Here is a 15699-nt window from a genome sequence, read left to right as displayed (position 1 = left end):
TTGACATTAGCTGTTCTATCCTTCGTCTGGCTAAAATTTAGCATATTTGAGTGATTCTTCGTCTCAGTACTTTTGTCATCCGATGGATCCGATATTTCACAATTACAGTTTCAGAAGTGATCTAATGTTGATCAAATTTGGGCATTATTGTCAGCCTACGTGGTGAGATTTCACAAGGAGTGTGCCTTCCAATAGCGTTGTTATCCCCAAGAGAGGAGTCCCTCCCCATGAGATCCTCCCACATGTTACCACCCCAGGGGGACTATTGTTTAGCAGCCTCACCTCCCTAACCTCATGGAGAGGGATTCTCCCCTGGGGAGAAGTGACACCATCTGAAGGATCATCACACTACATACACAGGAGTGTAGGGAAAGGTTGCAAAAGCCCAATCCTTTTCTGGCTCCTCCATGTGGAAATCCACAGCTATAGAGCGCATTTCCAGCTACTGACATATACCAGGGCATAGAAAAAGGCTGCAAGAACAATCTCAAACTTTGCTCCCACTGGCAGAAAAACCAATAGCCATTGACAACATGCTGCTGACATTGGCGTCAAGAGGCCTTCTTAATGGCTGAGGTTGTGGTTTTTCCATTCTGCATAAGGTGGCCTATCTGTGCAGGGTCTCTGTAGGGGCTTGGGTGAGACATGAACACTCCGCACGACAATGAATAGGGTGATGATAGAAGATGATGCCACAAGAGAATCCAAAAGTCGACACTCAAGAGATGCAGAAGGATGTCCTAAAGGAGCCTCTTGAAGAGCACAGGCTGAATATGGCTGTTTCCTTCTGATGGGACCGCATGTTAGCTCTCACTGGAATAAACTGCCAGATACTTCATCGTGTCATGTATGTCATATCAGAGCAGCACATGCAAGTATGTTCAAGTGAGCCTCGATTGTTACATGAACCCCGGGTCCCAACATAGTTTCACACCTAAAACATAAAAGAATACACTTTCTGCTTCAGACCTTTAGTCTGACGTGGCTGTAAATCCGACAGCCAAGTGCCTTCTGACCCTTCGCAGTGCCTGGCAGACATGGGTAGGTTAATGGGCCTCATTAGGACCCAGGCGGTAAGGGGTTTACGGTGGCCTAAACAGCGCCGACCCTTACCGCCTGATTCCGAGGTCCCTTAGCGCCATGGAGGTTTTAACACCTGCTTTTTGCAGGTGTTAAAATCCATGGCGCTAAGGGACCTTGTTGTTAATTACGCCACCGTAATTTACGGTGGCGTAATTAACGCCTTCCCCACTCCCATTATGCCCTATGGGGCAAACATGGGAATGGGGAAGGGTAAATGGGTTAATGGGGACTTACCGCCCCACTCACCTCGGAATGGGGCGGTAAGTCCGCCAACCACCATGGCGTAAACGTAGTTTACACCATGGTGGTAAAGTCACGGCCCAGGCGGTAACTTACCGCCTGGGTCGTAATGAGACCCAATGTGAGTATGTAAGTGGAGAAGAGTGCCAACACCCATGACCTGGCGGGATTTCTGCACCTTTCATCACATGAATGCCAACATTCTGGCGTGATCTATGTTGTACAGTTAGAAAAATCAGCAATTGTGGCCATCATTGCAATCCTGGCAGCCACCGCCCTTCCATCGATTCCAACAGGCCGTGCATTCGCTTTTGCAGTTGCAGAAAACACAGGTGCAGTGCACTGGATCCAGCTGTTTTCAGATTTCAAAATGGAGATCCCTAGTGACATGTGGATTTTACACATGGATGCAGAAAGCCTGTGGGGACCCCACACCCAGGCAGTGGATCTTCATGCTGGTGTCAAACGGAATGGGTGGATGTGGACAATGATAACACTGGAAAGCCACTTTCTTTCCTCATTTTGTGTCAGGGACCACCACATCCCGAGTGAGGCCCATGGTGTCTAATGACAGGATTTAGCACATCTTCCAGCACTCCTGATTAGTTGCAACTAGAGAAATAAGAGCACCTAGAGGAGGAGATATATGCACTCAGCGACAGCATTTTGGTGAACTGAGGGCACGTGTGTTAGATCTCTGGTCCTCTGGTTCGAAAGACACAAACACAGCCTGTTATAGACCACACTGCCATGGTAATGGTAAGAGGTAGTGCATGGGTTTATGCTGCTTTTCCTTGTACTGATTTCTCTCTGCTGGCTTCTTACCTTTGTTTCTCCCCTTATCACACATGCCCTTCCTCCCCTGGATGTGACAAGTGTGCTTCTGTCTCTCCAGATTCCACATCCACCCAATCGCTTCCACACTGCTGCAGACTCCACACCCCCTGTATTGTGCAAGACCACACTGCTGCAGACTCCACACCCTCTGTATTGTACAAGCCTTGAAGTCAGGTTAGGGCACCCAATCGCTTTCACACTGCTGCAGACTCCACACCCCCTGTAGTGTGCAAGCATTGAGGTCAGGTTAGGGCACCCAATCGCTTCCACACTGCTGCAGACTCCACACCCCCTGTATTGTGCAAGACCACACTGCTGCAGACTCCACACCCCCTGTATTGTGCAAGCCTTGAGGTCAGGTTAGGGCACCCAATCGCTTCCACACTGCTGCAGACTCCACACCCCCTGTAGTGTGCAAGACCACACTGCTGCAGACTCCACAACCCCTGTATTGTGCAAGACCACACTGCTGCAGACTCCACACCCCCTGTATTGTGCAAGCCTTGAGGTCAGGTTAGGGCACCCAATCGCTTCCACACTGCTGCAGACTCCACACCGCCTGTATTGTGCAAGACCACACTGCTGCAGACTCCACACCCCCTGTATTGTGCAAGCCTTGAGGCCAGGTTAGGGCACCCAATCGCTTCCACACTGCTGCAGACTCCACACCCCCTGTAGTGTGCAAGACCACACTGCTGCAGACTCCACAACCCCTGTATTGTGCAAGACCACACTGCTGCAGACTCCACACCCCCTGTAGTGTGCAAGCCTTGAGGTCAGGTTAGGGCACCCAATCGCTTCCACACTGCTGCAGACTCCACACCCCCTGTATTGTGCAAGACCACACTGCTGCAGACTCCATACCCCCTCTATTGTGCAAGCCTTGAGGTCAGGTTAGGGCACCCAATCGCTTCCACACTGCTGCAGACTCCACACCCCCTGTAGTGTGCAAGACCACACTGCTGCAGACTCCACAACCCCTGTATTGTGCAAGACCACACTGCTGCAGAGGTCAGGTTAGGGCACCCAATCGCTGCGACACTGCTGCAGACTCCACACCTCCTGTATTGTGCAAGCCTCGAGGTCAGGTTAGGGCACCCAATCGCTTCCACACTGCTGCAGACTCCACACTCATCCCCTGTATTGTGCTCGCCTTGAAGTCAAATTAGGGCACCCAATCGCTTCCACACTGCTGCAGACTCCACACCCCCTGTATTGTGCAAGCCTCGAGGTCAGGTTAGGTCACCCAATCGCTTCCACACTGCTGCAGACTCCACACCCCCTGTATTGTGCAAGCCTTGAGGTCAGGTTAGGGCACCCAATCGCTTCCACACTGCTGCAGACTCCACACCCCCTGTATTGTGCAAGCCTTAAGGTCAGGTTAGGGCACCCAATCGCTTCCACACTGCTGCAGACGCCACACCCCCTGCATTGCGCAAGCCTTAAAGTCAGGTTAGGCCACCCAATCGCTTCCACACTGCTGCAGACTCCACACCCCCTACATTGTGCAAGTCTTGAAGTCAGTCGCTTCCATATTGCTGCAGGCTCCACACCCCCTGTACTGTGCAAGCCTTGAAGTCAGGTTAGGACACCCAATCGCTTCCACACTGCTGCACACTGCCCACTCCCTGCATTGTGCAAGCCTTGAAGTCAGGTTAGGCCACCCAATCGCTGCCACACTGCTGCAGACTCCACACCCCCTGCATTGTGCAAGCCTTGAGGTCAGGTTAGGGTGTACTCACAAAGCTCCCATTGGTTTCCTTTTTGTGTTCCAGGGCTTTCCATGTAACAGATGCTGGGCTGGATCCATCTGGCTCATTGGCTTCAACCAAAATGACCCGACCTGTCCCAGGGATCATCTCCGAGTTCTTAGCAACCGTCACAGCCGTCTGAAGGTTGTCACCTTGAAGATAAAGAAACAGTTGCTGTTTGTACAGTCATTCAACTTTGGAGAACATGTATTAAACATTTGCTTCAGGCTTAACCAATGAGCTGTCATGAGAAGGATCAGCATGAACCAAAATAACCCAGTTAGACAGACCCTAATCACTCTTTCCTCACTTCACTTTCCCCTCTTCTTTTCTAAACTTTCTCTCCGAATAACTCTGCTTCAGCTGCTTTTAATGCTCTAATCTGTTTCAAATATCTGGTCTGTCACTACTCAACCCTCCCTCCTTTGAGCTTTGATCATCCTCTCGTTAATGCTCCCATCTCCTTAGCCAATTCTGGTCAATGCTCTGATTGAAGTCCTGCAATGCTTTGATTGAACACTCCTCAATTCTCTGTTGCTTCTCTTTACCCAATGATTTAACCCCCTCCCTATTCCCCAAGTTCTGATCAGCCTTCCTTCAGTGCTCTGATCCAATCTTCTCAATGTGAGTATCCAGCCCCTCCTCAATGCTCAGGTCCTCCACTCCTAAATGCAGGGTGCCATCTCTCCCCGATGCATGGCTCCATCTCTCGATGCATTGGTCCATCCCCCCTTCATGAGTGGGTCCGCCTCTCCTTGATGCGTGGGTCCTCCGCTCCTAAATGCATAGCACCACCTCTGCTGATGCGTGGCTCCATCTTTCCTTGATGCATCGGTCCAAACCCCCTTCATGAGTGGATCCACTTCTACTTGATGGGTGGTTCCACCATCCACCTCTCTGATACCCTACTCCTCAACGCACAGATCCACCACTCACAGCACAGTTTCACCTCTACACAATGCCCAATACCTTCACTTTGATGCTGTTACTCTGATCTTGTTAGCAGTCTGATCTACCTTCTCAAAGCTGTGATCTCCTGTTCCACAAAGGTCTGATCTGCTTCTCCTTCAAGATCTGATCCCTTTCACTCTGCTCTAAATCTCCTCTCATCACCCGATATCGTCTCCTCGAATCTCTTACTCATTCTGTGTTTTTTTTTTTAACTCCTAGTTGGTCATGCTCTCCCACCAATTCATATGTGGGTAGCCATTAGTGGGTGCGAGGAAATCTCTTGCTCTGCAACATGCAGTTATCTCTGCATATCAATCGACCCTCAATACGACGATACACTGCTCTCATTTTGCCACAAAAGATTAGTGTGGGGTGTGAAGGCATCATGAAGCAAGGCACAGACAACAGATTCAATGCTCAAATACAATACCTTTATTAACTTAATGTCAGGTTGGTGTCAGGCCTAACTGGCCCTCTGCTAAGGTGGGATTTCCCTACCTAAAGAAACTGAGGATAGTCTGAGTCAGAGAGTTCAACTTAAAAGTCTCTCTGTGTCCAAAACCTGTACTTGCCCTCACAACCAAAGCTAGACAATGTGTACGGGTGTCAGCAACAAATGAAATTATGTTCTACATAAGGTTCTGAGCTTCTTGCAGCTTCTGGCTTACTTTCCAGCTTACTTTCCAGCTCCCCTTCCCCAAGTTCAAAGCAGTTCCAAAAAGACTTGAGGTTCCCTTCCCCAAGAAGACCACGCAGTTCCAAAAAGGCCTCAGGGTTTCTCTTCCCCAAGACGTCAGCTCTTCCAGCTTGCAATCTCACAATCAGTTCAAGTCTCTTAATACTCAAACCAGTTCCAGGTCAACTTTCTAACCCTTCAGGCTCTTCATTAGTTCACAGATCGCTCTCTTTGCTTTCACTTCTGCAATCTAATTCACAAATGGAGATACTGGTCCCTATTCTCACGTAGGTGTTAAGTACCGAAAAGGACGTTAAAAGGCTTAACAACCTTTCCGGTACTTAAGACCTTTTCTGAAGTTGGCGCATTCCTCCTAAATCGGAAGGAATGCACGAATTTTGGAATACATGTGGCGGTTGCTGGGATGGGTTGGGAACCAACCTAGCAACCGCCAAATTCGCAAACTGGCTTTTTGGAAGCCTATTTTTGTGGCACTCCGCCAGTATAATATGTGCGCTAAACATGCACACAAATATGGTACCCTTTTGGTGCCATTAAACTGGGGGAGTGCCACAAGAAGAACAAGTTACTCTCTTACCTGGTAACGTTCTTTCGATGGGATGGTCCGACGACATATTCAATATCTATGACAGTAATCACTGCAGCACAGCTACGGTGACTACTGTCATAGATATGGAATACGTTGGAGGCCCAATCCGCTTGAAGCCTTGTTTGGTGTAAATTAAAGTTTTCATATGCACCTGTGTGTTGTATATGGACACTTTCATGTACACCAAAGCAAGCAGCTTCAATGTTACATTGAAGCTGCTTGCATTGGTGTACATGAAAGTGTTCATATACAACACACGGGTGTATTTGAACACTTCCATTTACACCAAGCCCAGCAGCTTCAACGTTGCATACTGCAACGTTGAAGCTGCTCGCTTTGGTGTAAATGAAAGTTTTCATATACACCACTCATATACACAGCACGGGTATATATGAACACTTCCATTTACACCAAAGCGAGCAGCTTCAACGTTAAGCTGCTCGCTTTCAATGAAAATGTTCATATACACCGCACAGGTGTATATGAACACTTCCATTTACACCAAAGCGAGCAGCTTCAACGTTAAGCTGCTCGCTTTAAATGAAAATGTTCATATACACCGCACATGTGTATATGAACACTTACATTTAAAGCAAAGCAAGCAGCTTCAACATCCTGCAATGTTGAAGCTGCTCACTTTTGTGTATAGGAACATGTTAATCTGTGTTCTCGGCAGCATTTTTGTAAAATAACAAATCTGTCATTATTTTATAAAAATGCTGCCGAGATTGGAATGCGCCCGTAACAGCTTAAAACAGGCGCAATCCTCACAGATCACTTTTGTGCTCTACGAGGACGCCCAAGCCGACTTGAGAATAGCAGTGGAGCCTGGGCGTCCTCTTTTCGCGCAGTGAATTGTACTGTTTAGCACCTTCACTGCGCCAAGATGAGAATATGGGCCTCTGTATCTTTACTTTCCTTGGCTTTTCCAAGCAGGGTATCCTCGGTCTAGGCGCAGTTGTCGGACTACACAATCCACCCACTACAGGTCACGCAATCGATAACCCTTGGCACTCTATTATTCACCTGTAGCTTTTGGTATTCTACAGGCTTTGGTGCCACTACAGGTTTCCCTCTCACTACATCTGTGCTTTGCTTTACATTCACTTTGCACTTTATTCATAAAGTTTCATCATTTTGTTTTAATTGTTCATCACTTGCTTATTCACGTGGTTCAGAAACATTTACTTCATAAATGTTCATTACTTGTGTTTCACACTTGCTTTCATTCCATTGGTAGACTCATGAAAGCTTTCTTTTATAGTTTGCAACTTGCTTGATAATCAAAAACCCCTCACTTTGGGTTCAACATCAATTACCACACGTTTCAGTTCATCCGGCATTACCATGTGCCCAATTGTAGCCCCAGGAGCGCCCGCTATGAGTGTTCCCTTCAATTCACTCACCGGTCCTCGGCCGCTCCTCTGGGCATTCTCTCTTCTTTCTTCCGGCGTACCTCGCTGTGTGTTCCCGGTAGCTTTGCTCTTCATTTGCGGATGCTAGCGATGGCCTGCAGCACTTGGGAGTCTTCAATGCCCCACAGTCCCAGCTGTGAGCACAAGGCAAAGGTAGCAGTCTTAACCCTCTCACTGCCCGCTCCGGCCCTGGCATCACAGTGTCTCCTCTGTAGTAACCGGTGTCCTGGCCTCCAGGAAGGGCTCTCCTTGGCAGCTCCCTCCTGGGCAGGTTTCTTTCTTGCTCGTGCCAAGCTTCCCTGCTCTCTCCCAGCCCAGCTTCTCTCCTGCTGGTTTTCCCCTCCTTGCTGGCAGCTCCACCTTTTATGCACCCGTGACCTGTTTATGGGTTGCAGGTGCAAGTCCTTGCTGTCAATTGCCTGACCCCAATTTCTATTTGTTGGACATGCCTGACCCTCGCAATAGTTTTCAAGCCTCTTCCTTGTCTCAGTACCAGGGTGGTTTGACTGAATGTTAGTGTATACAACTCCTAGCCGCCTCTTTCTCGTCCCAGAACTAGGGTGGTGTGATTGAATGTTAGTGTGTAAGACTCCTAGCTGCCTCTTCCTTGTCCTAGTACTAGAGTGGTGTGACTAGTTGCCTCTTCTTCGTCCTAGTACTATAGTGGTGTGACTGAATGTTACTGTACTAGGGTGGTGTGACTGAATGTTAGTGCGTAAGACTCCATGTTAGTGTGTAAGACTCCTAGTTGCCTCTTCCTCGTCCTAGTACTAGGGTGGTGTGACTGAATGTTAGTGTGTAAGACTCCTAGTCGCCTCTTCCTCATCCTAGTACTAGGGTGGTGTGACTGAATGTTAGTGTGTAAGACTCCTAGTCGCCTCTTCCTCGTCCTAGTACTAGGGTGGTGTGACTGAATGTTAGTGTGTAAGACTCCTAGTCGCCTCTTCCTCGTCCTAGTACTAGGGTGGTGTGACTGAATGTTAGTGTGTAAGACTCCTAGCTGCCTCTTCCTTGTCCTAGTACTAGAGTGGTGTGACTAGTTACCTCTTGTTCGTCCTAGTACTATAGTGGTGTGACTGAATGTTACTGTGTAAGACTCCTAGTTGCCTCTTCCTTGTCCTAGTACTAGAGCGGTGTGACTAGTTGCCTCTTCTTCGTCCTAGTACTAGGGTGGTGTGACTGAATGTTAGTGCGTAAGACTCCATGTTAGTGTGTAAGACTCCTAGTTGCCTCTTCCTCGTCCTAGTACTAGGGTGGTGTGACTGAATGTTAGTGCGTAAGACTCCATGTTAGTGTGTAAGACTCCTAGTCGCCTCTTCCTCGTCCTAGTACTAGAGTGGTGTGACTAGTTGCCTCTTCTTCGTCCTAGTACTAGGGTGGTGTGACTGAATGTTAGTGCGTAAGACTCCATGTTAGTGTGTAAGACTCCTAGTCGCCTCTTCCTCCTCCTAGTACTAGAGTGGTGTGACTAGTTGCCTCTTCTTCGTCCTAGTACTAGGGTGGTGTGACTGAATGTTAGTGTGCAAGACTCCTAGTCGCCTCTTCCTCGTCCTAGTACTAGGGTGGTGTGACTGAATGTTAGTGTGTAAGACTCCTAGTTGCCTCTTCATCGTCCTAGTACTAGGGTGGTGTGACTGAATGTTAGTGTGTAAGACTCCTAGTCGCCTCTTCCTCGTCCTAGTACTAGGGTGGTGTGACTGAATGTTAGTGTGTAAGACTCCTAGTCACCTCTTCCTCATCCCAGTACTAGAGTGGTGTGACGGAGGGGAAATATGCACAACTCTCGATTGCTTCTACACTATTATGGCCTGATATTTCTCTGAAACAATATTAGGCAGTTGATACGTGTTTACCCTCTGTGAATAAGGACATATCCTCCTATTTAACCTCTTCCTAGTGCCAATATACTGATGGCATCTCCTAGGGCCACCTGGAAAGGAAGTAAAGGGAAAAGGAAGACAGTAACCCACAAAGGCTGCTGGGACTGAAGGTTCATTATGAAAAGGGAATGGTGGATACCCTCACCCAAGGACATCCTCACTCCACTCCCCAAATCTCCTCCATTCAGGTGATCCTCCCTCACATATCCACCCCTAGGGTTGGGATCCAAAAGCAGTGGCCTTTCCCTGGCCACGTGAGCAGACGACGTTGGGGAAAAGTAAGTGAGGATACTCTCCAGTTCCTCACTGGGGATAGATATGACTTTCTTTGAAATTGGCAATTCACAAATTAGCTACATTAGGGGCTACTAATTGGGCTTGCTTGCCTGACAATGACCTAGTACTGGTAGTGAGCACACTTGAGAAGTTAGAAGCTCCACTGCTGCACCCAAAGGAAGGTTGGAGGACTCAGATTCAGGTACGTAGTAGCTCATCATGGTCCTCCAGCAGGTAAGTAGATACAACAGGTGAGTAAGTAGGAGGATAAGAAAACCGGGGAGCCTGTCATCATCTCCATCATCATGCCCTGCCCTCGCTGCACTAGTATGCAGGGAATCCCTCAGTATGGGCGCTGACCCCCTCATCTGGAATCCACTCCTCTATGGCAAAAGATAACCGTCTCCATATGTAGCGCGGCAGGCGGGTTGCCCACTGCGCCTCACAGGCTATTTCCCCAGTCTTGACTCTCAGCAGCCTTAGCCTTGTCCAGAGGGGCAGAATTCCCTCACAGGCACTCTCTGGTGGCCTCAAGAGTGTTAGTGGGTTTCCCGAGACCCAATGTGAGCCCCGACCGGAACACTACCCACCCTGGGAGTTCCATCCTGTAATTAGCTCACCGTGAATGTGAAGTTACTGTCACCTGTATCCTTCGTGTCCCCTCCTTAGTGTTGGGTCTTCACTTATTTCTGACCCTAAATCCTTGAGCATTACTCATTCTTCAACTCCTTCCAATGTTTATTTCTCTCCAAGCGTCACAATTAGATGCTGTATACAAAGGTTGCTGTGGCGTATTTAGAATGACCAATGAATAAATATAGTCAAAATGTAGTTTAGGATTGTAGAGGTTTATTTGAGGGAAAGAAGACCTGAACATGGGGAATGCTGAGGGAAGGGTTCAAATGACAGCTAATATGGAGGATCCAACTGTCATAATGGAACGTTGCTGTGCGCACAGTGACGCCACTCAGAAAGGGGAGGGTGTCATCGCGCACATACCCTGGGATGACCATACAACACACACTTTTAGGTTTGTGTAGGTATAGGATAGTCATTTGCCAGGCACTACCATAATGAAGGTACTTGGCTGTAAGTTGGCAACAGCTAGGAAATGGTGTCACTATATGGGCATATGACGTCAGGGCTGCATAGCAAAGGCATATGTGATATTTTAAACATTTATAATCTTCCTTTGCTCCTGCTGCTTGAGGACCTGGGTGTCTTGTATACTGTATACATTATGCTGATGACACCCAAGTCATCCTTGAATTGCCTGGCGTGCATTGTGTCGATTCTGATGCTATTAATGCCATCTACACTCTCATTCATTCTTGGATGACCCAGAATTCCATGGCATTAAACACTGATAAAACAGAGATTCTTATCGCCGCTTCTGGCCATATGTTAAAATCTCTCTACCCCGATTATGCAGCCTTCTCTATCTCAAACGTCTCTATTCCCGTGGTCCAGACTGTCAAAATGCTCGGGTCACCATTGATGCAGAACTCACCATGAGACCTCATGTGGCGCAGACTCGTGCCTCATGCGGTTGAATTAATAAGTAACTTGGTTCTCTGCATCCCTTTCTGTCTGTCAACAATATATCCATCCTAGCCTCGGCTCTGGTTAACTCAAGCCTAGATTATTTTAACAGTCTTTTAGCAGGCACAGCCCAATCCAACCTGGCCTCCCTGCAGATGAGAGCAGTTCTGGGTCTTCCAAGACGGCATTCTATTACTGAAGCCAGACAAAATCTGCACTGACTGCCCATCAAGCACCGGATCTCTTTCAAGATCCTTACACTTACCTTTAAGTGTTTAAATGATCAAGCTCCTAGTTATCCTATTGAGCACATTCACCGTTATGCACCGGTACGACCCCTTAGGTCATCAGAATAGGCTGGACTCAGTCAGCCCAGATTTCACCTGGCCAAATTTGGGAAAACCAAGTTTGATGTAATCGCCTCTGCCATGGGGAAATTAATTCCTCTGCACCTCAAGCTCTCTTCCTCACTTCCTGACTTCAAAAAGAAGCTCAAGACTTTTCTTTTCTCCGAAATCCTGTGCTCTTCTTGACTGTCTGTCTTGTCTATGTTTGGTGTGCGTCTTGAGGCCTGCGGGCGATTAGGCGCGGTAAGAAGAATTAAAATAAATACATAAATAAAAAAATACCTATGTACAATATCATCTGAAAACAAACAAGGAAACAGGCTATCCCTCCCTTGTACACGTTTAACAATGACCTTGAAGATGCCATATATGATATATCCCATTAAAAACGGATCCCTGGCATACTAGCTACAACGCAAAGAAGACTAAGGGAAGCTGGCCCCACTTATGCCAGGTTCTCTATATACCCAGACGAGTTGGAAAATGAAGTAAAAAGGTCATTATTCTAGTTGATTAGGACACAGCACCTACTGAGAAATGAATAGAGCAAATCAATAATGTAAGCTCTTGTTCTTTGAAGGAATTTTCAGAAGGTGATGGAGATTTAATCCATCAAAAGAAAATGCATAAAGAAACTTGCCCTAAACACGTGAAAGGAAAGAGAGGTCAGTGGTGAGCTGTGCAGGTGGCCTACATGAGGAATGTAGCTAGTATGTCCGAGATCAGTTTTTAATGGGATATATGGCATTCTTTATCTAGTTATACAGTTTTCCATATGAAATCAGAACCCTTGCGAATCAACAATAAACTGCACCGATTACAAGTTTCTCTATGACCAAGGCCCCTTTGGCGAGCAGTTGGGATTGTCTAGGATAGACAGATCTCATTGCTGGGGCCAGAGACACGTGTCGACCCACAGTCTGACCGATTAATCATATCACTCAGCTTTAGAGTGATTAGGTCTGTTTCATGTGCCACTTTTTCTGCACACAATACAAGTTTGAATAATATCCAGAGGGAATTGTACTGTAGAGATATAGTGCCTTGTAACAAAAACAAAGGAAAAAACAAAAGGAGGAAAAAAAGAGTAAAATAAATTCCCTTCAAGTACAGAAAAGGCACCACGTGTGGTTGTGTGTCTAGGTGGTGTGTTCACCAGAACCTAGTTGCTTTATGAGTTTTTAGCTGTGGTAACATCGTCATAATCATATACTAACTCCATAGTATAAGGTGTTTTAAACATTTTTTTACGACCTCCAGGTTTTTATGCAAAGTGACTGTATCCATTTGTTTGTATTGTCATATGTATTTTTCGATGCATGTTCTGTATTTTACAATGAATTATACTATACTAAATTGTTTAACTGATTCCTGATAGATGTGTGTTGGATTTTTTCAACCTTTACACTAATCATACCCAAGGTCATTGCTAAACATGGACAAGGGAGGGGTAGCGGATTTCCTTGTTTTGTTTTCAGATTATATTGTCTCTTCCCGTATGAAATAGGCCCACGATACCAAAAAAGTAGAAAGTATCCATGGTATATTCTATACCTTTACACAAGCCACAACTCTTGGCTTTGTCAATGCTTCTTTGTACAGAACTTCAGTGCAAGGAACAGATGCAACGAAATGCATGCTGCTTAGAAATCATGTGGCTGAAGGAGCACTTCTTTAAGAGATCCCCTTTACAATGAGAGCTCATTTACAGCAGCAATGAACCCAGTAACGTTCAGAAGGCTGCTTAGAAATGCCACTGGCAGTCCCCGGCACAACACAAAGCTTGATATTCCTGCCTGATAGAGCCAGCTCAAATAGACCCCAAGAGGATTAGTTCTAAGTGGGAATGGGCGAGCATAGGTAGTCAATGTGCATAGAGATTAGCATGGCCATGGGCAGTCAATGAGTGAATAAATAAGCACCCGCAAGCTGTACTTACCTCTTCGCAAACCCATCTCCCCTATCTGTGCACTAATGCAATAGTTTAAGCTTACAGGTGTGTGGCGCTAAAGCACCATTAACTAGCCAAACCTAAAAAGTATACAGTAAGACAGACAAGTGACCACCATTCAGGGGTGTTTATTGAACTTTCACAAGGGGGTGATAAATCCCATGATGTACAAAACAAAACAGAACAGAACGTTCTTTTCTTCTTACGATTTTCTAATTTGAGTGTCTTACCCTGAATCCCCCCAGCCGGGCTCAAATCCCTTTTCCATTTCTCCGGATCCCCCTCTTCCGGGCTCAGATCCCTTTATTTTAATGTTCAGCAAATATTCTTTCTCAGGTGACTCACAGTTCACTCTGGATCCCCCTCAGCCGGGGTCGGACCAATCGGACCATTTGCAGTTCACTTTACACTTATCGAAGACTTTCGAATGTGCACAGTTGCAGGACCACATCGATACAAGACCTTCGAAATGAGCACCCACGTGGTACCGGACCACTCTGTACATGGTATCTTACTTGGCCTTTCAAAGTTCATTTGCTCCTTTGGTTTTCGATTGTTCACGCCGCTCATCACATGCGTTTCACAAAGTGTCCTTTGTGGATTTCTTCATATAATGTTGCCGCTTGCAACCGTGGTTCAAATACAAGCTGGTTTTTTATCAGTCTCTCCGACTCACCCGCTTTGCTGGTTTTTCTGCTGCCACTTTGTTGTAGGAGCCAAAGACAGTACCACGGCAGCAATCGCTCCTCCTTGCCTGGGTTATCGACACAGGAGAGCCCCGGATACCTTTGATGCACAGTGTAGGTTTGTTCAGCCTTAGTACCCGGTCTTAGGCTTCTCACTTTCCAAGGTTCTTGAAAGTAACGGTTTAAAGAGGTCAAGGGCACTTCCCTCCTTGCAACCCTCTCCGGTCTCGCCACCTTTCTTCTTGTGTAAAACTGCCATCTTGGAACTGCTGCTTCCTTCTGTGCTTTTTCTCGCTCAGAGTATCCTTTCATGCTCTGCCTTTTATCCATGGGGTTTAGTGTAATGGGAGTCAGGTGTGTGAAATGATCAGTAATTGCCTGACTTTGCCTGACCATGGTGTCAGGACATGTCAGGCATACTGCTCTGGTGTTAGTGCTGCTCTGGTGTTAGTCCGTTGTCGATCATGGTGAACTGTCAATGAGAAAGTGTTTGAGTCAGGAGGGGGGGTGGGGAATTGAGCTTCTAGGTAGGATGGGGAAAAGGTGTTACAGGGACGGGGATACCACGCCTCACCCTTTGGTGTCCCACTTCCACTCCCTTAAGACCCCTCATAGGGGTGATCCTCCCGCACTGGTCCACCCCCAGGAACTGTATCCAAAAGCGATGGCCGTGTCCTGGCCACCTGGATGACAGATCCCCGGGTTTAGCGGGTGAGACACCTTCAGGTTTCTCACAATTGTAAGAACTAACCAGGTCATAAGGATTAGAGCACGTCCTCTGGGCCAACCACACACGCAGGGATAGAAGAAGTGCACCATCAGCCCAGCAGCAAAGTTTTGAGACTGGACTGAAACCTCAGGACTGATCGACAGATTTCATGCAAAACACAAATGAGGTGTTTAACCCAAAGCAAGAGAAACACTGTATAAACCCAGATCACAAGGCCCACCTTTCCAGTATTGTGCCCTGAAACACTTGTGTATAGGTGCGTTATAAATGCCATATCATATCATACCAGCAATGAACCAACCCCCTACCAACAGAGCGCACGTGGCCTCAGCTGTGCCTAATGCACATAACCTCATTTTGTAAAGGAGCACATACCTGTGATCATCACCATTCTGATGCGGGCTTTGCTGAGCACCTGTAGGACGGGCCTCGTCTCGGACTTCAGTCGATTCTCCATGATCAGAAGCCCGAGAAATGTCAAATCGGACTCCACCGCCTCCCTGAAAACAAACAAGGAAAACGTATCATTGCCATAAACATCATCCTCATCGTTATCATAGTCACCATCTCTATCATCGCTACCATCATTATCATCATTACCATCATCATCGTCATCATTACCATCATTATCATAATTGTCCTCCATATTGTTCTCATTGTCACCATAATTGCCATCATCCCCATCATCATCGGTCCCATCATCGTTGCCATCACCATCATCATT

The 15699-nt window shown here is 47.0% G+C and overlaps 1 protein-coding gene across 1 annotated transcript in view; it reads right to left on the bottom strand.

Annotated features, from left to right (window-relative positions):
• Window positions 1-15699, bottom strand: part of LOC138491098 (probable cation-transporting ATPase 13A4) — a 1104196-nt gene that overhangs the window by 365097 nt on the left and 723400 nt on the right. The window contains exons 18-19 of the mRNA XM_069617413.1: window positions 15351-15475; window positions 3903-4063 (exon numbers count right to left, since the gene is read on the bottom strand). Coding sequence (XP_069473514.1) covers window positions 3903-4063; window positions 15351-15475 — 286 coding nt within the window. The remainder of the gene's footprint in view (window positions 1-3902; window positions 4064-15350; window positions 15476-15699) is intronic.

The sequence above is a fragment of the Ambystoma mexicanum genome, chromosome 10 (assembly GCF_040938575.1).
Source record: "Ambystoma mexicanum isolate Mex_15411 chromosome 10, UKY_AmexF1_1, whole genome shotgun sequence".
Lineage (NCBI taxonomy): Eukaryota > Metazoa > Chordata > Amphibia > Caudata > Ambystomatidae > Ambystoma > Ambystoma mexicanum.
Note: the sequence above shows the minus strand (reverse complement) of the source record. Positions and strands in the feature narration are given on the sequence as shown.